This window comes from Psittacula echo (assembly GCF_963264785.1).
Source record: "Psittacula echo genome assembly, chromosome: 1".
NCBI classification, from domain to species: Eukaryota; Metazoa; Chordata; class Aves; order Psittaciformes; family Psittacidae; genus Psittacula; species Psittacula echo.
Window position 1 is genome coordinate 119,003,784 of NC_137735.1, and position 22,659 is coordinate 119,026,442.

Consider the following 22,659-nt stretch of genomic DNA (forward strand, 5'->3'; position numbering starts at 1 on the left):
CCTAAGGCTCTGTCCAACCCAGCCTTGAACGCTGCCAGGGATGGAGCATTTACAGCTTCCTTGGGTAACCCATTCCAGTGCCTCACCACCCTTACAATAAAGAATTTCTTGTTATATCTAACCTGAACTTCCCCTGTTTAAGTTTTAACCTGTTACCCCTTGTTCTACCACTACAGTCCCTAATAAAGAGTCCCTCACTAGCACTGGGTGTGCTCCAGGCCCCTGATCATCCTCATGGCCCTCCTCTGGACTTGTTCCAACAGTTCCGTGTCCTTTTGATGTTGAGGACACCGGAACTGCACACAATACTCCAAATGAGGTCTCACGCGAGCAGAGTAGAGGGGCAGGATCACCTCCTTTGACCTGCTGGTCATGCTCCTTTTGATGCAGCCCAGGATACCGTTGGCTTTCTGGGTTGCGAGCGCACACTGCTGGCTCATGTTTAGTTTCTCATTGACCAACACGCCCAAGTCCTTCTCTGCAGGGCTGCTCTGAATCTCTTCTCTGCCCAACCTGTAGCTGTGCTTGGGATTGCTCCGACCCAGGTGTAGGACCTTGCACTTGGCATGGTTAAACTTCATGAGGTTGGCATCAGCCCACCTCACAAGCGTGTCGAGGTCCCTCTGGATGGCATTCCTTCCCTCCAGTGTATCAACTGAACAATACTCTACTTACATGTTTCTAACATAATTTTTAGTGCTTAATTTTTTGGCATTATATATTAAGCATTTAATTCATGACTACAAAGAAAGTAGTTAGATTAATTTTGATTTGACCAAGGAATTAAATGCTGGCCTGGATATAGGGTAAGTGTGCGCTTAGACACTTATATCTGGTATTTTTAAACTAATAATTAAGGCTTATTTTGTTTCTGCTACACAACCTTCCTTAAATATATAAAGAACTCATAAAAGAAATTGGAAAATAATTCCTGTTTTCAATGACTGATAGATAATTCAAAGATTAAACTGCAGGGGGTACCATTTACTTAAAAGAGATTAACTTTGCATGCATAAATTGAAAAATTGACCTTTTTAGCTATGTTGATAAAGATGTTTGTCTTTGAGTAAATGATGTAATCCTGTTGTATTGCTAAAACAGCAAAGTATTTGGGATATTTGCAGTGATTTTTGACACTGCAAATGAGTAATGAGACTTGGGGAAGCAGAGAAAGGAACTGAGAATGAAACTTTTTGATCATTTATGTCCTGAAGTAGGAGAGAGATAGAGAACAGAGGTAAAAAACAGGGCACTACTTTCATGGAGTAGATTACTGCTAGCAAACTCCTATATAATTTATAGGAAAATGTCCTTTGAAGAAATAGAGAATACAGAAGAATTTTCAAAACAAGGACTCCAAGTAGTATGTAGGAGTATGCTGGAAAGAGCAAAGTCTTCAAATGTTTTGATATGAGGAAACATACTAAACATCTTTTCTTCTGTGTAGAAAAACTTCATAGGACACTCAGTGGTTTCAGGTGACACAATAATTTTGTTTTCTATGCAAGGTTAAGAGAACTGTCTGATGTGGCAAAGATGCAAGTTGAAGCTCTGGAGGCACGCCAGCAATACAGAGATAAAGAAGTGGAATGCCTTAGAATGCAAATTTTAGATTATCAGGTAAGAGGCAACCTTTATTAGCACTGCAGTTTGAATTATTTTCCCTGGAGTGAGAAGAAATAAAGTAATTTTACAGTGAACTAGGAAACTGCAAAAGCATTTTGGAAGGGTCTTAGCAAGCTGGTCCTTGTAGTGGCCATACCCTTTCAAGAGTTCAGTATTACATTGATTATTCCCTCCTCATTTCTTCTGTTTCTAGATGTACATCTATTAGATATCCTGAGCTTTTTTTGTCTGTGTTATTTAGCTGATATTTATTCCCATATGATTAATAGCTCATGATCTTATTTAAATAATATCAGGAAAGTTTGATCTTTTTTACAAGACAAGCAATGACTTGTAAATCTTGAAGATTTGCAGTAGACTTACTACATTGCTTTGTTATTAGCTGAAACAATTTTGTGGGATTTATTTTCATGTTCTAGAATGGTTTGAGTTCCTAAATACAACATTTAGTGTCAGTTTTTGTTACCATACTTTCTAGGTTTAGATATACATTTCTTCCTCATTTCCTGGTATTTTGGTAATTCTGAAATGTGGCTGTAGAAACAATAGTGGAAAAATAAAACGCCAGATTTAGAGGCTAATTATTGCTCTTATCTATGGAATAAAATACATGCAGTATAGAAAATAATAAAAACAATAGCTTTGTATTTGCATATACACTGCATTAACATATTCAAAATGAAAAATAGATTTGTTCTGTAAATTTTGTTCTCAGGCGCAGTCAGATGAAAAAACAGTTATTGCAAAACTACATCAACAGATCGTATACCTTCAAAGTAATGAATCTAATGCTGTAGGCAAATTGGAGACGCTTAAATTGAAATTACAGAAGATGGAGATCCATAATCTACGTTTACAGCAGAAGCTTGATGAGAGGGAGCAAGCCTTATATTTTGCTCGACTGGAAGGAAGAAATAGAACCAAACATCTACAACAGACAGTTCAGTCTTTGCGTCGACAGTTTAGTGGTGCTCTGCCTTTAGCACAGCAAGAAAAATTCTCTAAAACAATGATTCAGCTACAGAATGACAAACTGAAGATCCTGGAGGAAGTTCAGCACGCTCAGGAGGAGCGTCGAAATGCAGAAAACAGAGCATTAGAAATGGAGTTAAAACTGAAAAGTTTAGAAGAATTAGTAAGTGCCTTGAAGGACACAAGAGGAGCTCAAAAGGTTTGCTATTTTACAACTTTGAATAACTTTGTTCATTTGATCTGCATTTCAATTGCATTTCAGTTCAGCTTGTTACCTAAACATCTGATTTAATGTAGAAATCAATGATTTCAAAATACACCTTGTTAGAATATGACAGCTATAATTTTTTTGTTTCCTTTTTTAAAAAAAGTAATACATCCTTAGTTATTTACCCTGTTAAAGTTGGCACAGTCAGATTTACTAATTTTCTTTTGTGCCCAATTAAGTGGCAGAGGAAGTAGAGGCTAACTATGAATTCAGTTATATTAAATTGAATTAAATTATGAATCAAATTAAATTAAACTTAAGAGTAGCATTCTGAAGCTCTGTACCATGAGCTTGCATTGAAATCTTCTCTACAAATCCGTATCTTATTAAATAAATCCAGGGGCAATAATTAGGCAGCATGGTCAGAAATGTTGTTATACTCTTGTAATTCTACTTCATAATATTTTGCTATTGTAAACAAAGTTGCCTTGAAATTTGATTAGGGTTTTCTCACTCTTCAGATCACTATATATTATATAATACGGTTATATTTGTCATGGCTAAAGATGTCTGCATGTAAGCAACGGTTGTAGTGCTCTTGGCATGTTTACGCCAGTTTTCAATGAATCTTCTAGAGCATTTTGACATGAATATGTTTGTTACTTTTAGCAAATTTGCGTTTTTGAATACTTCCAGTTTTAATGGTTTTGAAAATCTTGTGCTGTTTTAGAGGTCAGCCAAACTTCTTGCATGCTTTTTTCGTTCAGCCAGGACAGCGTGTACCTTAGTTAATTTGAAAATTACTTGTAATACATTTATGTCAGTGTATGGGAAACCTGTTGCTTCTCCTGTTGTCTCCTGCACTTTTTAGTCATTCTGTGCCTACTCACTCAAGAGAAGTGAAGAAGCTTAAAAAGGCAGAATGTCTTTTCTTCCTGTTGGTTTGATCAGTGCCATAACTGCTTCACAGTCAAAGAGTGTAACTGCATCTAGTTGTCCTGTGGGCTTGGTAAATTATAATACTATGTATTATTCATTATTAGGTAATTGAATGGCATATGAAAATGGAGGAACTCCATCTGCAGGAACTGAAACTCAATCGAGAGTTAATCAGGCAAAAGGAAGAGGTGAAGCATTTGCAGAATATAATTTCTGAATATGAACGTACAATCAATAACCTGGAAGAAGAAATTGTACAGCAAAAAAAGGTATGTATTTCTGTATGCTATGAGAAAAACAGCATATTCCTTATTTTACTAAGTGATTTAAAAAAGAAAGATTCTTCCTAGTAAGTTTTAACATAGATGTTTGTATCTTAGCTCCATAATTCTTTTTAATGGCACACTTGAGTATTTTGCATTTTGGTATCTCTTTTTTTTCCTGTTTGAGTTAGTTATAAAATTCCCATCATCTTCACTAAATAAAACACCTTTATCAAACATTTGTTACAGTTTCATGAAGAAAGGCAAATGGCTTGGGACCAGAGGGAAGTAGAACTGCAGCGCCAATTAGACCTGTATGATCATCAACAAAATGAGGCACGTAATACAGCTGTAAAGGTACATGCAATGAATTAACTAAAAATATACTTAGAAGCATGTTGTGCAGAGCTGTCAGATTACACAAATGTTAATATTTCTGTACAGTTAGAAGAGGCTTCTGGGTCAGTTCCAGACGCTAGTTTACCACTTCCACAGCAGCTCGAGTTGGCTTTGAGAAAAATGCAGGAGCATATTCAAACAATCGTGGAAACCAGGGCAACCTGCAAATCACTGGAGGAGGTAATTAAGTGTTTAAATTATCATGTAGAAGGACAAAGTTTGTAGTTCTGTGCCCTTTATTTTTTTATGTATAATAAATATCCTTTTATAAATGTCACTCAGCTGTGTCCAGTCCCTTAGAAATATTTAACACTGAGAAAAGGTAAATCACATCGTGACTAAAATAAAACATTTTTTCCAATGGAACAAATTATTAATTCAATTTAACAAGTGTTACATTAGATATAAGAAGTAGCAAAGAAAAATCCTTTTATCATGGGTTGCTAAACTGAAATTCTATTACAGAAGATACTTTGTGGTTCTTAAGAAATTTGAGAAGCACCAGCTTAATTTGGTAGCCCAGAATGAGTTGCAAAGAGTCTTGTTCCAAGTAGGTAACACATAAAGGCACAGTAATTATATTCTGGGACTTCTGAAATCTAATAGTAATCCCATACAGCCAGAACTGAGTGCAAAACATTTTGTGTTAGATGAATCTTCTGGTAAATTTTTTAAAAAGTAAGATCTTTTTGCTGTGTTTGAATTCTGGAAATGCAACAACTGCCTTTCATTGTAGAAATTAAAAGAAAAGGAAGCTGCTCTGTGGAAAGCTGAACGAAATGTTTTATCAAGAGACAAAGTTATAAATGAACTAAGACTTCGATTATCTGCACCATCCGAAAGAGAGACAATAGTTGCTGAGTCAGGCAAACAAGATGATCCAGAGTACCGTCATGCCATAAAAATTGCTCAGCAAACCATTGCAAATATGCAAGCAAGATTAAATCAAAAGGAGGAAGTGTTAAAAAAATACCAACAATGGCTTGCTAAAGCAAGAGAGGTACTTAAAATTTTTGCACAAAATTTCTTCTATTTTTATGCTGTTTTAGTTGATTCTTCATTTATCTCATTGCTACTGAAATCTTAAAAAGTTTCTGACCTCAGAGGTAACAGAGCAGAAACAATTTTAACTTCCTATGTAGAAAATCCATGTAGAATTTTTTAACTTCTTAAAATAGGAGGCTTGCTCAGTCAGGACATTATGTATATGATGTCTGTGTAGGAATTAAATCAGTATGACAGGAAGAAAACTAAAATGCTTCTGTGAGAAGTGGTTTCAATATGTTTACTTATTGTATTTCTATATGGAATTTTCCAGTACTTGCAACAATGATCTCTGGACTGCATCTTGTAGTGAATCTGAAAGGTACACGAAAGACATAATTCATGGAAAATATGCTTCTTAAAGCATATGCTTCTTAAAGCATATTTTAAATTAAAGCATATTTAAAAGCATAAACAGTGTATCTAAGCATCCTTTATATCCTTAAAGCATAAACCTTGTGTCTTAAGAGGTACTTCAAGACTAAACACGCATCAGTTTTAGTGTGTTTGCATCAGGAGCACACTTACAAAGCAGACTTAGAATCATCTTCACTTAATGTGCTTTGGTTAACATGTGTAGCTATTACTTCTGGGAGAAATTGTTTTTTTTTGTTTCAAACTAAACCAGAAGATGCAGTCTAAAAATGAGTGCTCTGTCTGTTAGCAGACATACAGTCCATGGGATCATGATGTATTCCAAAGTAAATAGAATGGAGAAGTATGTAATATGGATATCACTATCAGTATTGATAGTCATAGTTGGTGAAGACCAACACCAGCTGTTTTGCTCTCCAGCTCCTGCCCTGTTGCACCATACTACTTATTACTTTGTTGAAGAAGTTCTTTACTGTAAGGGTGGTGAGGCACTGGAATGTATTGCCCAAGGAAGTTGTGAATGCTCCATTCCTGGTGGTGTTCAAGGCCAGGTTGGACAGAGCCTTGGGTGACATGGTTTAGTGTGAGGTGTCCCTGCCCATGGCAGGGGGGTTGGAACTAGATGATTGTAAAGTCCTTTCCAACCCTAACTATTCTATGATTCTGTGATTATAGCAAGAAGAAAATATTTTTTAAAACTGCCAGAATTAGAGGAAAATTTGAGGAGTGATACTGAACGATGAGTGATCAATCAGCCTGAAAGTACTGTAGTTTCATGGCTTTCTGGAATAGTGTACATCAGTAGAGTTATACTTTTATTTTGAACAAACAGGAACAGGAAGAAATAGCAAAGAAGCATGAGGAAGATCTTAGAGTTCTACACCAGAAGTTAAATTTGCATGCTGACAATTCCCTTAATAAATTCAAACAGACTGCTTTGGTAAGTCTGATCAGTAAATTGTTCCCAAATTTTTAAAATTGTTGACTAAAAGAACAGTTTTGCAGTCAAAAGTAAGTAATGAATGATGATAGGAGAAATAAATGGGTGGTGGATACAGAATTATTTTAGTATTCTTGAGAAAATTCATGATAAATGGATTAGAAATCAAGTGTAAAATAAGTTGCCACCTCAAAATGTATGAGCGGTTTTCATATCAACCTAATTTATGGAGACTTCTAGGAGAGAGAAGTATATTATTTGTCTCTTCATTCAGTCTGTTCTTATATTAAACTAACCATTTCAATACAAATTTTTTCTTGACACTTTATGATACAGTGAAACCTTTATTTAACTTCTTATTCTGAGGATCATTAGATGCACAAAGCTCTTTTCAAACCAGAGTGACTGCTTTCTCTGTGGACTAAGAAACACATCTCAGTAAATAAATACATTAGACATTAATGCTTGAATATATTCAGGAATGAGTTTAAAATGCATTAGTAATGCTTAGCTTTGATTTAAAGCTTAAAATGTTACCACATGCATTTGTTCTCTTCTACAGGATTTAACGAAAAAGACTTCATCACTTTCCAACAACAAACATTTTCTCCACTTAGCTGAAATGGAGCAAGCTGTAGCAGAACAGGATAATTCTCTTGCTTCACTTGTTGGAAAATTAAAGAAAACATCATTTGATTTGGAGAAACAAAAACAAATTACTTCAATGAAAATCAAAGAGTTTGAGATTATCAGAGCCCAGTAAGTTTTTAGACTCTGTTAATGTAAGTCACAACTGAATTGGACAAGTAAATTATGTATTGCTGCTACGGGACAGATATAAAATTGAACATGTTTTTGTTGAATTTAACATTTGGCTGAAAAAACTAACTCAAAAGAGTTACTATGGTTGGTAGTTGCAAGTTATTTTTATCTGTAGCCTTTTGTTGGGGCTAATATTGAAAAACTGTGGCTTGGAAAAATGCCTTTCAGTTGTTAGCTTTGGCATTCAGTGGAAAAGAAAGTATTCAAGGAGTCTTGGTATCAAAGTTGTCTTTAAGCTACTGTGATACTTCCTGGTTTGTGTTTTGGTTCAGGTTTTCTGTGTTTTGGTTTTTTTTTTTCCCTGATAGGGAAAAATTAACCTGCCTAACAATTTTAAAAGTAATGAAAATTTAACCCCTGTTTAAAAGGAGAAAAGGATAATGCTTTCTTTACATCTAAAGGCCAGAAATTAGAATGAACAACGCTCTAATCTTATTTTCCTGATCTTCTTGAGTAATTTTCTTATTAAATGGAGGCCTTTTTTAGTGAGTCCTTTCTTGTTATTTCCAAATCAATGTGTCATTTGCTTTAACAATGATAAAAAATAGTGCTTACTTAATTACTAATTGCTAACTTTATTACTGCAGTGTACTCTATTAATGCTTATTTTTTATTAGGCTTTCTGAAAAACACACAGCTGATGTGGAACGACTAAAAGATGAGGCAAATGTATTGAGGAACATGATATCTCAGATGGAGAAGGAACTTGCAAATGTAAAAGCTGAACTAGAGATCCAAAAAGAAGCAAATAATAGAGCACCCACAGCAACACTGAAAAATCTGGTGGAGCAGCTGAAGAGCCAGTTAGCCATAAAAGAGAAGCAGCAGAAAGTTAGTCAATAAAAATTAATCCCTATGTCACATAAATGTTTAATGTTGCTTAGTTCTTAAGAATTCTTTGTATAGTACAGCAGGAGAATATAACTGCATAATATAACATAGTAATGTTGTTGCCTTTTCTTGTTTCATAGTGTTCATATTAGCAACTTCTTCACTTAAAAGAACTTGAATTTACTGTTTTCAGGCTTTGAGTAAAGCACTTCTGGAACTCAGAGCAGAAATGACTGCTAATGCTGAACAGCAGATTATTTCTGCTGCATCACAAAAAGAGGCATATATGAATGTCCAGGAGATTGTTGACAGACAAACAAAGGGGTTTACAGTGAGTACTAGGTAATATCATTATATTGCATTGTTGTATTACTGATAATCCTTATTTGAGGGGTTTGCTCTTCTGTTTGTTTGCTTTCTTCTAGACACAGATAGAAGAATTAAATAATCAGATTACAAAACTTACAGATAACCTTAAAACAAGTAAAACCAGGGAAACTTCCTTGTCTGATGAAAGGGATGAACTGAACCAAGAACTTCAGAGGAAACAAAAAGCATTTGCTAAAATGTTGAAAGAAAAAAATGAATTGGAAGAAGAAAATGAAGAACTGAAGAAACGGGTTAAGAGGCTAAGCAGTAACATTCAGGTAGAAGTGATTTTTAAAAATATGTTCAATCTTGGTCAAGTTTCTGCACAGATGCGCTGAGTTTGGGGAAAAGACTGAGTACTTTTGGCAGGCATTGAGACATACTGGATTTGAAATGTTACTTTTGCTCATCAGCTGGGTTACATGGGAGCTGTTAGCTTTTGCTGTTTGAAACATGTTTCAAATGAAAGGAAAGAAGAGACTGAAGAATACTTGCTCCTTGAAATGTTTGAAAGAGTCGGAGGAGTTGAATCATCACTTTCAAGGCGTCTTTGAGAAAGGGAATTTTGTGATTTTCCTTTTCTTATTTCCCCTTTCAGAAGAAAAGTGAAGAATTTCTAGTAGAATCGTCTAACTTACTTTTCTAATATCAGCTACTTGTTGCTGATTATTCAGTTTAGAATGAAAAGTTACATTCCAATACTTTAATAATTTAAAGATAATTTTAAAAAGATCATTTAGGTTGTAAACTAACTCTACCAATTGGAGTTAAAGTCCTTATTTTTTGAGCAGAGAAAATAGGTAGTGGTCATTAAAATTGAAGTTTGTAAAAGTTTGTAATTTTTCAGAGCAAAGCTGATGAGCAAAACCTGATAGATGCACTTCAGAAAAAAATTAAGAAGTTAGAAATTGAACTTGAGAAGAAGTGTGAAGAAACAGACAAAAAAGGTGTAAGAGAAGACAAGGTATGTGCTATTTGGATCGTGGCTTTGAAAGACATCATCAGCCGAGGTCTAGGCAGTTCAACCGTACCTGCCTCTCAAAAAACCCCAACCAAAGTTTATCTGGAGAAAAGCAGTTTCATGGCTGTAACTTCTCCATGTTTTCCATGCTCTTTGTTTTTACTGCTCTTGTTGCTTAGTACTGGTATATTAATGTTTTTCTGCCCTTGTAGAATTGAAGATCCATTACAAATCTTAGAAAACTAAATTTATAGGTAGCAGTGAAATTGATTACATAAGTGCTGTCAAATGTGCATTTGTGAAATTAATGCAGTCATAAAACATGAAGTACTTAGGAGCAAAAGTGTGAATCCTAAAAGGGATGATGTCTGTGTAAGTGATTATTCTTTGCAGTAGTGATCTCCATGTAGAAGAGGTACAAGAGCAATTGGAGATTTTACCAGTTGTTTTGCTTGGGGTTTTGCTTGTTATTTTACTACTTCAGTACCTAATTAGTGGCTTACCACGCTAATTATAAATTATACAGGAATATTATATGATGCATTCAGATTATTTATGATATTTATGATATTAAACATTATTTGATGACTGCACTTACACTTCCAATTAATTAGAGTATTTTTAAATACCTTTTGCTTAGTATCCAGAGATACTTTTCTCAAACTTTGCATGCATTTTCCTTTTTCCAAGATTTCGCTTTCTGTCCCTTAGTAGCAGTGACTGTTCAGAATGAAGACAGAAAAGCAAGTAAAGGGGTTAACTGAAGAAAGGAAAAGACAAGTTAAAAAAACCCGAATTGCTCACAGAAATATTAACTGTTATTGACCTGTTTTCAGTAGCCATTCGTGATCACATAAGTACAGGTTTTATCTGATGTATAATGTACAGCTACTGAATTGTAAGTAGAGATTCCATTTCTCATAGGAAAAAATACACTAAGGTTACCAATTGTACAGCTGTGCAGCAGGGGCATATAAACTCCTGGTGAGCTGCAGATCTCCTGTAAATTGGCATAGAAAAACACTTCTTTAATCTGTTGCTTTTCTAACGTGTAATTCAGAGTAAAAGGATACATTGAACGACACCAGTTGCCACAGCACACTGCTATTTACCTTTTGATAGATGAGGTAAATAGTATGTGCCTGCTATGGCTGCATATTTTAAATTGATAAATGAAGAATATACCATTTCTAGCTTTTAATGTTTGCTTATTTTGCTTTAAGGAAAAAAAATCAAAAAGAAATACATAATTTGTTTATGTTCTTCACAGACCTCCAAGGAGGAAATACTTAAATGGGAGGAAAATAAAAAATGGCAAATCAGAATGGAAGGATTGCGGAACAAGCTAAGGGAAAAGGAAAAAGAAGCAGATGCTTTAGCCAAACAGTTGAATACATTGAAGGAAATTTATACCAAGTGAGTTGGTTTCATAAGACTGTTACGAAATTATGACATAAGGGAAATCCAAATGTTTGTCACATAAAAATTGGAACAGTTCATAATGTTTATAAGATCGATGTATAGAATTTGACGTTGCTATTGAGATTAAAAAGATTAGTTACTTTTCAAGAAGCAGGCTATTCTTCTAGTACCTTTTCCCTCATGGAAGCCAAAACCTTTATTAGAAGAAACTGTCTTTGAATAAAATTAAAGTCCTTTATTATGCTTCTTGCATATAATATTCTGTTCTGCCCATGAAACAAAAACAGCTTTATGAAGAGAGGCTGTTTCTTAGATTATAGAGTTGGACACTGCTACTGCTATGTGTAATGCTACTGCAGTACTTACGGTTCTATGATTTTGAGTTGGAAGCCTCTTAAAAAATTGCACGTGTAAACCCTCTGCAAATGTTATGTTTACTTCAGTACAGTAGTGGCAGGGTTTTACTGATAAAAGATGCAGAAGAGAAAGGAAACTGTAATGGTGATTGTAGCTGTTGTTAGATTTGGTTTGAAACCTTCAAGATGGCATTTATTCTCCGCAAGTCTTGCATGAATTTCACATAAAAGATGGGCAAGAGCAGCAAGTGGTTTATGACATGCATGAGACTGACTTAATGTTCATTGTTTCTTCCAGGTTTGTTTTTGGAGTGGTTTTTTTTGTAAAGCTGTACTGTCTAGAAGATAACCTTATTAAGCAGACAAGGGGGTGTGGTTCAGTGAGCAAGTATGCTGCAAATGTGGATTCTTTAAGACAGAAAATACATTCTCCTAAAGCAAATGTTATCAAATAAAGTTTTAAATGTAGTTACTGAATGTTGCAGGACTGAAAAAGAGAAAATTACTTTACAGAAGAAACTGAAAACTACTGGTGTCACTGTTGACCATGTTGTTGGAATAAGAGCCTTAGAGACTGAAAAGGAACTGGAAGAACTAAGAAAACAGAATCTAGTTTTAGAAAATGAAGTTGCTCACATGAGGTGAGAGGCATTTTAAAAGAATCTATGAAAACCAAAAAATCTAAATGAGAAGAAATATCTGTGGAAGGAGATAATCTGTGTTAGACCAACTGATTCACTAAGGGCAAAAAATAATTGATGGATATTTCAAAAATCCTTCTTTGCGTCTCTGATGAGCAAACTTAAAAGCTACTTTGGAGCAACTGTGCATGTTCAGAAAATACGCAGCATTGGTTCATTATTCTAAAAAGCTAAATAATATGAAAAACATCTGGTTCCTATTATGTAAAATTATAATTACAGTTAAGAGTTTTTGAAAGTTACAGGAACTGCTAAGTTGCAGTTACGAACTGTATTCTTAATCAGTGTATCCACTATCACAGTGAATAGTGGACCTGAGTAATAACAGCTGTACACATCTCGAAAGAGCAGATTCCTTTTGCCAAAGTACTTACTTTTGATTCATGGGGATGACTTGAAATAGCATATATGGCTAGCATTGACTTAGAATAACTAGCCCAGTAATCCTAGAAAATCCAGTCTAGAAATGCAGAAGTTCATGGGGATTTTTACTTTTAAGAGATGATTTTCTGCATTAATGACCATTTGTTTGTTTTGGCTTGATTCATTTTTTGATGTAGAACACAGCAAGCGATCCCACGAGATTCTGTTGTAGAAGAATTGCATTTCAAAAATCAGTACCTCCAGGAAAAGCTTCATGCATTGCAGAAACAATATTCAAGACAGGTGTATTCTAGACCATCAGTAAGTTAATATTGTAACCATATTACCTAGAAGAATTGCACCTATTTAACAAACGTATTTGTTATCCATTTGGTATTCTGTGTCATTTAGCTGTTTTTATTTCAAATTATAGCATTTTAGAATAGGATGTGAAATACTTCGGGTTTAGTGTTTTTAAAAAACACAACAAAACAACCCCATCCCCAAACCCCAAAACTTAAAGTTTCTGTGTCCTACATTTAGAAGTTGAAATATTCAGCATTCTAGCATATGTGGAGAAATAAGAGATGTGTATTTTTTAAATATGTGAGTCTGTAACTGAGAGACTATTTTCATATTCCATATTGATTGAAAATTTGGGATACACAGAGTTTGGGGAAGTACTGAGTTGCATTTCAGTTACACATTTTTGCTGTGTTTTGATTTTTACAAGGTTCATTATATTGCAAATATTGCATTATTAGGGTATCAAAGTCTTTCAAGAAATAGCTTTACCAGTACATTCTAGGTTTCTTTATTTCTTGTTTTGTTTTATTGTCTTCTGCTTTTCTTTCATGCTTCATTCTATCTTCAACTTACATCAGAGTACAGGTGACCAAACTGAACAGTCCGAGTCTGTTCCTGTCAGTATCATTAAACAAAAGTATTTGAATACCCTTCAAAAGCAATCTGTTTCAAGTAGGAATGAAATCAAACATCTGACTAATCATACCATTACTGATGACAATGAAATAAATGAGGAAGCAGACATGCAAACATGCATCATGCCTAATGAAGGGCATGAGGCTACCACAGATGCAAGCACAGAAGTGTCTCCTGAACAGCATCCTGAAGGTAGTGAGAAATGCAAGGACACAGATATTTCTAGGGAAGGGTTGAAAAACAAAAATATAGATGAAGCTGATGAAGAGAACTGCAATGAAAAAGAAGAAAATATAAGCCAACCTGAAAATGGAAAACTTAATGAGGAATTTGAAGAGGAGAGGAAACCAGAAATACTCAAGCAATCAAATGCTGCTGGTGATGAAAGTGTAGAAGAGCCTGATACTGACAGAATGAGCTGCAATCTGTCTGATGCAGGGGAACCTTCTAATCAGGCTAGTGACTTGGAAGCATTAAAAGTAAATGTGAATAATGAAATGAGTGAATGCATTGCAGAGGATAAACATGAAACTTACCAAAGTGGTACAGAGGGGCTTGAAACAACCGCGGAACTTTGTGAAATGCCTGAGGTCTGATACTCTAGCAGTCCACTAGCATTTTTTCTGTATAAATTATGTAGAAATAGAATTGTTTGATCTACATAATGGAGTGCTTTCCTATGCATCCTCTGCAGGGATAATAAAGTAGTCACCAGTGGATCCATAAAGCAAACCTTAGGCAGATCCATAAAGGAAACCTTAAATCTTACAGTTTAAACTGTAAACCTTAGTTTACAGCTCACATGTAAACTACTGTCAACTCTAAAATTTTGATACAGCAAGTTTGCAAATAACACTAGTGATACCTTCAGCTAGTTGATGACCTTCATTCTTTAAAAGACTTACGATGTATTATTACATGCAGTAAGAAAAAAATATGCTTTAATTAACCATATACTTTGTTCCTATTATTATTATTAATTGATCATATGGTTAATTCATTCCATAATTACATAAGCAAAACCTGCTGATCATTATACCATCAAAAACTTTCACTCTTTACTAGTCAGGTGTAATAGTTTACATATACTTTCGATTTGAATTGGCAACGTAAGGCATGCAAAGCACTCTTTATGTAACAGAAATTACTAGCCTCCCTAAATATTTAAGATTGTAGGAACTTAGAGACTAAAAACTAGTAATGTACTGCGCTTCCTGACTTGCTCTATGACCTGTTTGACTTAAGTGAAATTCCTTATGCTATATGTACTATTTAATAAATGTGTCAGAATATATCCTTACAATTAGATGCTGTTTCTAGGTAGTGTCATAGTTTACTACACTCAGTAGCTTTTCTGTCTTTTAGACTTTGACATTTATTTCTTCCCAGTAGTCTGAGAGTTAATTTTGGTTTCACAAAATTTTTAGTGGTTTATACTGGTCTGTAAACTTCCCTTAAAGGTTAAGCAGGTTTAGAAGATGTGAGAGAAGGAGTTAAAGTCAGGGCATACTAGATCAAACTACAACTGTCATTTGTTTTATTTCTGTGAAAAACAGTAATTCTTTGTTGCTTTTTATCAGCTACAACTGATACAATGCTTAGTGTATTACCACTTTTTTTCCCTGTTTCCTCAAGACATCAGGAATGGGATCAGATGATCAATATCAAAGAGAACAGGAAGTTTTAAAAGAAAATTTAAGATTGTCATCTGAAAACGTTGAACTAAGGTTCCAGCTAGAGCAGGCCAATAAAGATTTGCCAAGACTAAAGGTAACATCTTTTTACCTTTAGCCCCCTTTGCCCTGAAGAAAGTTAGGGGATTGCTTAGAAAGAAATTTATATCTTTCCTGTACATAATGTTAATTTTTTTATGGTTTTATGGAAGATGAGAAGGTTGAATGGCTGGTAGAGATGATGAGAAGTGCCATTGCGATGGGAAATTGATTTCTCTTTACATTTTTTTTTAAAGTAAACCAACTGTAATTTTGTCACTGTTCACCTCAGTTTGAAATCTAAGTAAGTTGCTTGTTACTTTGTTTTTCATAGGACCAAGTAGGTGACTTGAAAGAAATGTGTGAACTTCTTAAGAAAGAGAAAGCAGATGTTGAACGAAAGCTGGGCAGCATTAGAGGCGTGAGTATTGTAACAGCATTTTTCATCGTAACTAAATGAAATCAAAACACACAAAAAAAAGCAATGTTTTATTAAAGCTAAATTATTTGGAATCAACCAAAAGCAAAGCGGGATTGCTCTTGTTTATTTTATTGCCAAAGTGTTAAAATAATCAATGAAATTCAGTTAATGGGACCGCTAGAAGGACTAGAGCTACACTATTAAATAGTTGCACTGTCGTGACCTTATTTTGATTTTTGGATTAAAGTTATCTTCGGAATCGTATTTGTACAAAAAAATAGAGGAGTTAAAGCCCTAATATTGAAAATTATATTCATGTATTTATGTCAGTGCATAATACCATCACAGCTTTTTTATTTAAAACAGGATTTTGATTTGATGCAGATGTTAGAAAGCCTAGGTTAGTGTTTTGTTTGATGTATTATGCAAGATGATGTGATTAAATTTTACCTTTGCTCTTGTCAACTACTTTAATAGAGCAGTATTTCAGAAATCAGGTAAAAAATGTTTCAGCAGTTCCCAGTATCTCCCTTGGCACTAACTTGTCAAACTATTTGTATGACCTTTTAAAGGAAGCTGACAGTAAAATCTCTTAAGTGCCTTTGTAGCTCTTTCAGTATACAAGGAGAATTGAGTACTACTTCTGGGTACCTGAAAAAGATTGTATAGTTCTCATTCTTGTACTTTGCATGGACTGGTGTGTATCTTCCTGTCTGTTATACAGTGGTAGTTTTTGGATAAGCAAATTCTGTTTATAAAAGTGTTTCATGCAAAGGGTCTGAGCTGATTCCGAATCTTCCTCCCTTTTCAGGCACCAAGATCTGACAGAGGTTTTTCTTTAACTCCGCTGTGTAGCAACACAAACCTCCTAATCTCTACAGTTATTTTAGAGAAGAAAGAATAGGTCATTTTTACTTCCAGAACTTTGTTGATGTGTATGTTTTACTCCAGGGAGTAGAATTCTCCCTGATTTGCACAATACTGTGCTTGTTACCTCCGTAGAAAGAAAAGGAGATACTTGGGCCCAGAACAAGAAACAGCTGAGCAAAACAGTCACTACAAAGATGATGAGAAAGTAAATGCATGTGAAGACCTTTTATGAGCTTTCCTACCTCAGAAAGGAACATAGTGAAAGAAGAAAACTGGAGAAATTACAAGCTTTCCCCCCCCCATATTTATTTATTTATTTATCACTCTGCAAGGAGAATATATGCCTTGGGAAAAGGGAGATTTACTTATGCTTTAAGATGTAGTTATTCTTGTCACTTTAATCCAGCAGACTTTTTTTCCTTCAGACAGTATTAGCATTCAAACAGTTGCATGGTCTGTTGGATGAGGGAATTGCTCTACAAGAAAGCTAAAAAATAAAGTAGTACTTTTATTTATTTTGCTAATGTTTCAGTCTAGTTCATAAAGCACAGCAGAGTTTGAGACTAACTGCAGCTTCTTGAGTAACACAAAATGAAGGAGCTGCTGTCTTGACTTTGAGCAGCTAAGTATGCAAGAAACTTCAGGGCTCAACTCACACCAAAATATAACATCTTTTTCATAAATAGAAATTGCAGTGGGGAAATGAGTGATAAAATAAGATTTTGAGTATCTCAGAATGTTAAGATGAACTGTTTACATCCTTTGACTTTTTTTCTTTCCTCTATAGGCTGGCAGAAGTGGAAAGACAGTTGCAGAATTGGAAAAAACAATTGGTTTGATGAAAAAGGTTGTAGAGAGAGTCCAAAGAGAAAATGAGGATCTGAAAAAAACTCCAGCTGTGGTTTCTAATGAGAAATTACTTGGTCTTGAACAGGAAAATGAGAGGCTAAAGGTACTGATATCTCCCCAGCAACTGTATTCAGATAGCAAATTAGCATGCAAGTTAGTAGGAAAACAGAACAGCAAGCCTGTTAATTGATATTGACTGGCAGAAAAGTGTTTTAAAAATACCAAATGTGAAAGCTGTAGAACAGAAAAGCAGAATTTCATTTTAGTATCACATACTGCATGTTTTATGTAATGGCACTCTGTGCCTTAAGGATATATTTAAATACGTGATTAAATGTTATGTTCACTGTGCTAAGTAGCTATAACTATGCCATGCTTTCAAAATGGAGATCTGAAATTTTCTCCTAAGCAATGTGTATGTATTTTAAGAAACTGTTTGATATTTAGTCTGAAATGAAAAAGATGAAACTTCACGTGGGGGACCAGCTGAGTATGCGTCATGACTCTAAAGCCAAAGGAATGGAAAAGGTCATTACTGAAAATGAGAGGCTGCGTAAAGAACTGAAAAAGGTATGATCATTGTAATTCATCCCTTGACTTCCATTAGTTACTGGTTGTGGTAAGTGTATTTATATATTTTTTAAATGGTTGATATGGATTGGACACTTTTCTAAGAACTGATATTGCTATGATAGAATTTTTAATTATATGCGGAGGGGAGACATCCAGGGAGCAGCCAAAGGCAGAATTTGGAAGTTACAGCAGTAGTGATCTTGTTGGTAGTTTTCCTCTAAATCAGCACTGACCCTATCTCACCGTCACTTCAGATAATCCTGAGCTTCGTTAGGTTAAGTATTCCATAAACCTTTGTTTTTATTGAACAATAGGAAGCTGACAATGGAGAGAAGCTACGAATAGCAAAGAATAACTTGGAGATATTAAATGAGAAGTTAACAGTGCAGCTGGAGGAAACCATTAAGAGACTAAATTTGGCTGAGAGCCAAATTGATGGAGCTGACAGCAAAAGCTGGAAGTCCATTGTAACAAGGTAGGAATTGAGAATGAAGTAAGGAAGATAATTTCTCTTTAAATATTAGCAAACAAATTAGGCTTGAATTTTCGTAATTTCTTTCTTCTTTTGAAGATAGTTTAATATTATCAGTATTTTATTTTCTGATTATATATCAATATGTAGAATCAGTATAAAGGTCCAGCAGAGATCTGGTGTCCTTAAATACTGGCCTGTCAGATGCTCCTACAGAGTAGCCAGTTACTTATCTCCCTTCAGATTAGCTGTAGGCTTGCAGATAGTTTTGGTAAAGGAAGTATTTTGTGTTCCTTGCTGCTTAAATGCATTGTGTATGTGCTTTGTGGAATGTCAGCATTTTTGCTGAGCATAGAAATTTTCCAGTACCTTACCGCATGGATCATAATCTAAAACAAAAACTGTAAGCCAGGAACCTACTTTTTCCATCTTGGCTGGATTTGAATCTAGGTTTTAACCACGTGAATGTGCAGAGGTTGTGTTAGGAAACACACTGGATTTCTATATTCCTTGGGGCATATAGGCATAGCTGATGCTCCCTTGTGTGTGTTCTGAAGGCTAATTGCAGTCAGCCAGCTGGTTCTGTTATCTGTAGAAGAAGGGAGAAAAACTGACAGACTAGCACTGGATTATCTTTTTCAATATATTAAATGAAGTGTGTGAATCACCATTTTTAGATAAAACTCAGACTTTGAAATCAGCATTAAAAATCATGTTTTGTTTGGTAGTAAATGTTTGTAACTCTTTACCAGTAAGTTATCTGCAAGTTACCTATCAGTTGTTTTACAGTAATGATTTTGGCAGGCACCCCTAGACCATTACTGTTAACACACCTTGTCAGTAATGAGCTGCAAACAAAGATGCTAGTTATATGTCATGCTAGAGTGATATAGAATATGAAGATTGACAGAAGATACATTCACATGAAATACACCTGTGTGTGGATTCATCAAAGTAGAAGAGGAATGAGAATTTTACTCCTCTTGAGGCAAGAGTTTTTAACTGGATATTATCTCATGTACTGCTGTAACTCAGAAAAGGACACGAAAACAAAACAATGCACATGTTTAATAGCACTAGTGCTATTAAAATTTGTTTAATAGCATATTAAATTAATATTTATTTTAATCAATTATTAAATTAATATATATTATATATTAATTAATATTTAATTTATATTTATATTTTATGATGCATATATAATGCATTATAATTTATAATTTAATACTTTTTATTTAATTATTGAATATATAAATTAAATTAATATTAAATTATTATTAAGATTGTTTAATAGCACTAGTGCTATTAAAATAAATAAATAGCCTGTGTCCTGCATAAGGATGGAAGGGAGCAAATCTGGGGAAGAAGTACTTAGTCATGGATAACCTCAGGATGACGTAAGATGACGTTGCAAAAGTACTCTTTTAATAGTTGTCAACAGAAGTGGAAAGTATCTACAAAACCAGAACCTCTGACAGCCACATTATTAGGGCAGAAAATCAGCTGGACAGGAGAGGCTTGTCTGATTTCATCCTAGGTCATACCAGTCTTGAACAATCTTTCTGCTGATGCCCAGTCTTGTACTCCCACAGGATCCCTTGCAGATTTAGTGCGTCTGCCGTACTGCTGCTGAGCCATTTTACTTCACTGAGACTTCAGAAAGCTGTCCGTTTGTTTTTTTTTTCCTAACCTTCCCCCTACCCAGGTAGTGAGGTAAAATGTCCCTATGCAAGGTCAGTGACAGCCATATTTAGCATTAGGAAGGAAAGCAAAACTGGCTGCCAGCCACTGGAAGACAGGAACATGCAGTGAAGATGGTAGGCCCTTAGTAACTAGTGTATCAGCTCAGTGGTTTGAATATAGTTTTTCTTCTAGCTCTTCACCTGTTTGAAAACATTTCTACTTAGTTCTGTTTAGTTGATATAGTTGTAGACAGGTAGGTAGTTATAAAATATATGGTTGTGCTTAATTGTGTATGTCTATTTCAAGTGGTGTGAATAAACTTTTATTTGCATTTACTTTAAGATGATTTTAAAGTAAGTGACTGAGGTTAAGACATTACTAACCTAAAGGAGCTCACCAGGGCACTTCAACATGCAGTCCACCCCGCTGGCAAATCTTCCAAGTATGCATGTCTTAGTAGAAGGTGTCTGAAGGGCAGACAGGGGGTCATCCAAGTGATCCTTTGGAAGGCTCTTCAGCAGGTAGCAAGATGTAGATCATATTGGTATCTGAAAACCCACTTCAGACAGGAGATTGGACCTCGTGATCTCCAGAGGTACCTTCCAGCCAACATTTTAATGATTCTACAAAACCTTTTTGTAGCCTTCTATGGCTCAAATCAAAACAGAATCCTCTTCCAACTGCTGTTACTCCAGAGTAAACAAAAGTCCTTGCAGAATGTTTTTGTCTTTGGAGTCTTCATCTTCTGTATCTATATTAGCCCTTTCTCAGTACATTAATTTATTTCAATCAATCAAAGTTATGACACTGAAGTAAGACCCAACCCATGTGCACGCTGTATCAATAACAGATGTGCATGTTTTTAGCAGGACGTAGTTTAGGGTTTACATGTAATAGAGTAAAAAGATTTCGGTCCCCCTTTAATAAAGTACAGACACTAAGTAAGATCCACAAAGGTGTAACGCTTGCAAAAGCCTTTAAGATTAAAATGTATTTTTCCTTATGCTTCTTTCAGCTCACTTATTTTTAAGACAAATGTCCAAACATATTTTAGAGTGTATTTTATGGCATTTAAACTCCTACAGATAGTTTAGTCTCTATTTCTGCAAAAGTATTAGCTTCTGCTCTTATCTTTCTCTAAATAAAAATACTACCAGGATGCATGAAACGAAGATAAAGGAAATGGAAATGCATATTGCTAAAAAAACCCAAAGCATTATTGACCTTAAACGGCTGCTACAGGAAGCAACAGAACGTGAACAGAATGCTGATAAAAACTTACAAGATCTAAAAGAACAAGTGAGTAAAATTTAGCCAGATGACTCTGAGAATAAATTGCTTAATATTAATTGATTTCTTTCTAATATCTGTATGGGCAGAGTTTGGTTTGTTATTTTTCTCTGATCCATGCTTTTATGGGTTTTTTTCAGCCCTGGTTGCTGTAACTGTACATTTACATGTTTTAGCCATTAATGAGGTTTACTACAGATTATCAACATATATTTCTGACTTGCAGTCTTAGGGGAATTTTTTTTTCTATTGTATTCTTCCATGTGTTTGTTGTTGGTTTGCTTGGGGTTTTTTTAATGATAGCTTCATTGATCACATGTAGGTACAGATGCTTCAAATAAAATCTTTCTAGCTTGTTCCACTGCAGTAGTGAGTTTGCTGCAGGAACTTACCTCTTCCAGGTCTTTTTGGGGGGACTGATTAACTCTGCCATCATAAAGAGTATGGATCTTCACACCTATTACCAATATGGCCTCTGAATATGCAGTCCCTAATAAGTCATACAAATATTATTTCACACATGGAAGAGCTGATAAACTGTGGTACCTTTGAAAAGGTGTATCAAATTTGGGCTTTTAAGTACTCTGCAGATGTAGCCCTAGGACTATCCACCTAGATTAGCTTCCATCCTCTCATTTGTTAATACGTGCAGGGTTTCATTCCCCAGGCATCTTGTACTGGCCGTTCTTGTTTTAACTTTGATATCAAACACACAACTTCCAATATAGGAAGTCATATATTTTCTGTAGGCAACTAAATGCATTCAATAAATAGAACTTGGAATTGAGTGCTATAAAACAATTATTTTGTTAATTTGTGCTTGGTTTTCCTTTTTTAAAGTCATGATTATTAACAGGAAGTGTACAACAGCAAAATTAACACAGAGAGAAAATTATTTCATTATGTGATACTACTCTGGAGCAACACAGAGTTTCTTTTGTGTCTCAAATACTGATGAAGGGATGTGTCAAGGGTAGCTACATTAAAAAGAAACAACAGATTGATTGTCATTAAAAAAAAAAAAAACAAACCACCACAACAAAAAAAAACAAATCCTTACTATTTTAGTTAGTAATAGAATAAACAGCTATCACTGACAGGAGCCTTAGGAGAGTTCGTAAATTGTCACTGCATTCAAATATATAGTCTCGTAATTTTTGATCGTATAGTCTCTGATTTTGTGCTCCTGCATCCTCTACTGAAAAGCACTTGAAGGGGCTACACCCCTCTGTAGATAATTAGCTTTGTGAAAACTG

At 34.9% G+C, this 22,659-nt stretch overlaps 1 protein-coding gene across 1 annotated transcript in view; it reads left to right on the forward strand.

The window, feature by feature from the left end:
• The window catches only part of CEP290 (centrosomal protein 290), a 49,951-nt gene that overhangs the window by 24,127 nt on the left and 3,165 nt on the right, over window positions 1-22,659 (forward strand). The window contains exons 30-51 of the mRNA XM_080625028.1: window positions 1,509-1,620; window positions 2,342-2,797; window positions 3,850-4,014; window positions 4,258-4,365; window positions 4,453-4,587; window positions 5,144-5,407; window positions 6,659-6,766; window positions 7,329-7,525; window positions 8,206-8,419; window positions 8,613-8,750; window positions 8,845-9,066; window positions 9,636-9,752; window positions 11,020-11,165; window positions 12,013-12,168; window positions 12,789-12,912; window positions 13,476-14,123; window positions 15,169-15,303; window positions 15,580-15,666; window positions 17,324-17,488; window positions 17,833-17,955; window positions 18,273-18,433; window positions 21,271-21,412. Coding sequence (XP_080481154.1) covers window positions 1,509-1,620; window positions 2,342-2,797; window positions 3,850-4,014; window positions 4,258-4,365; window positions 4,453-4,587; window positions 5,144-5,407; window positions 6,659-6,766; window positions 7,329-7,525; window positions 8,206-8,419; window positions 8,613-8,750; window positions 8,845-9,066; window positions 9,636-9,752; window positions 11,020-11,165; window positions 12,013-12,168; window positions 12,789-12,912; window positions 13,476-14,123; window positions 15,169-15,303; window positions 15,580-15,666; window positions 17,324-17,488; window positions 17,833-17,955; window positions 18,273-18,433; window positions 21,271-21,412 — 4,123 coding nt within the window. The remainder of the gene's footprint in view (window positions 1-1,508; window positions 1,621-2,341; window positions 2,798-3,849; window positions 4,015-4,257; window positions 4,366-4,452; window positions 4,588-5,143; window positions 5,408-6,658; window positions 6,767-7,328; window positions 7,526-8,205; window positions 8,420-8,612; window positions 8,751-8,844; window positions 9,067-9,635; window positions 9,753-11,019; window positions 11,166-12,012; window positions 12,169-12,788; window positions 12,913-13,475; window positions 14,124-15,168; window positions 15,304-15,579; window positions 15,667-17,323; window positions 17,489-17,832; window positions 17,956-18,272; window positions 18,434-21,270; window positions 21,413-22,659) is intronic.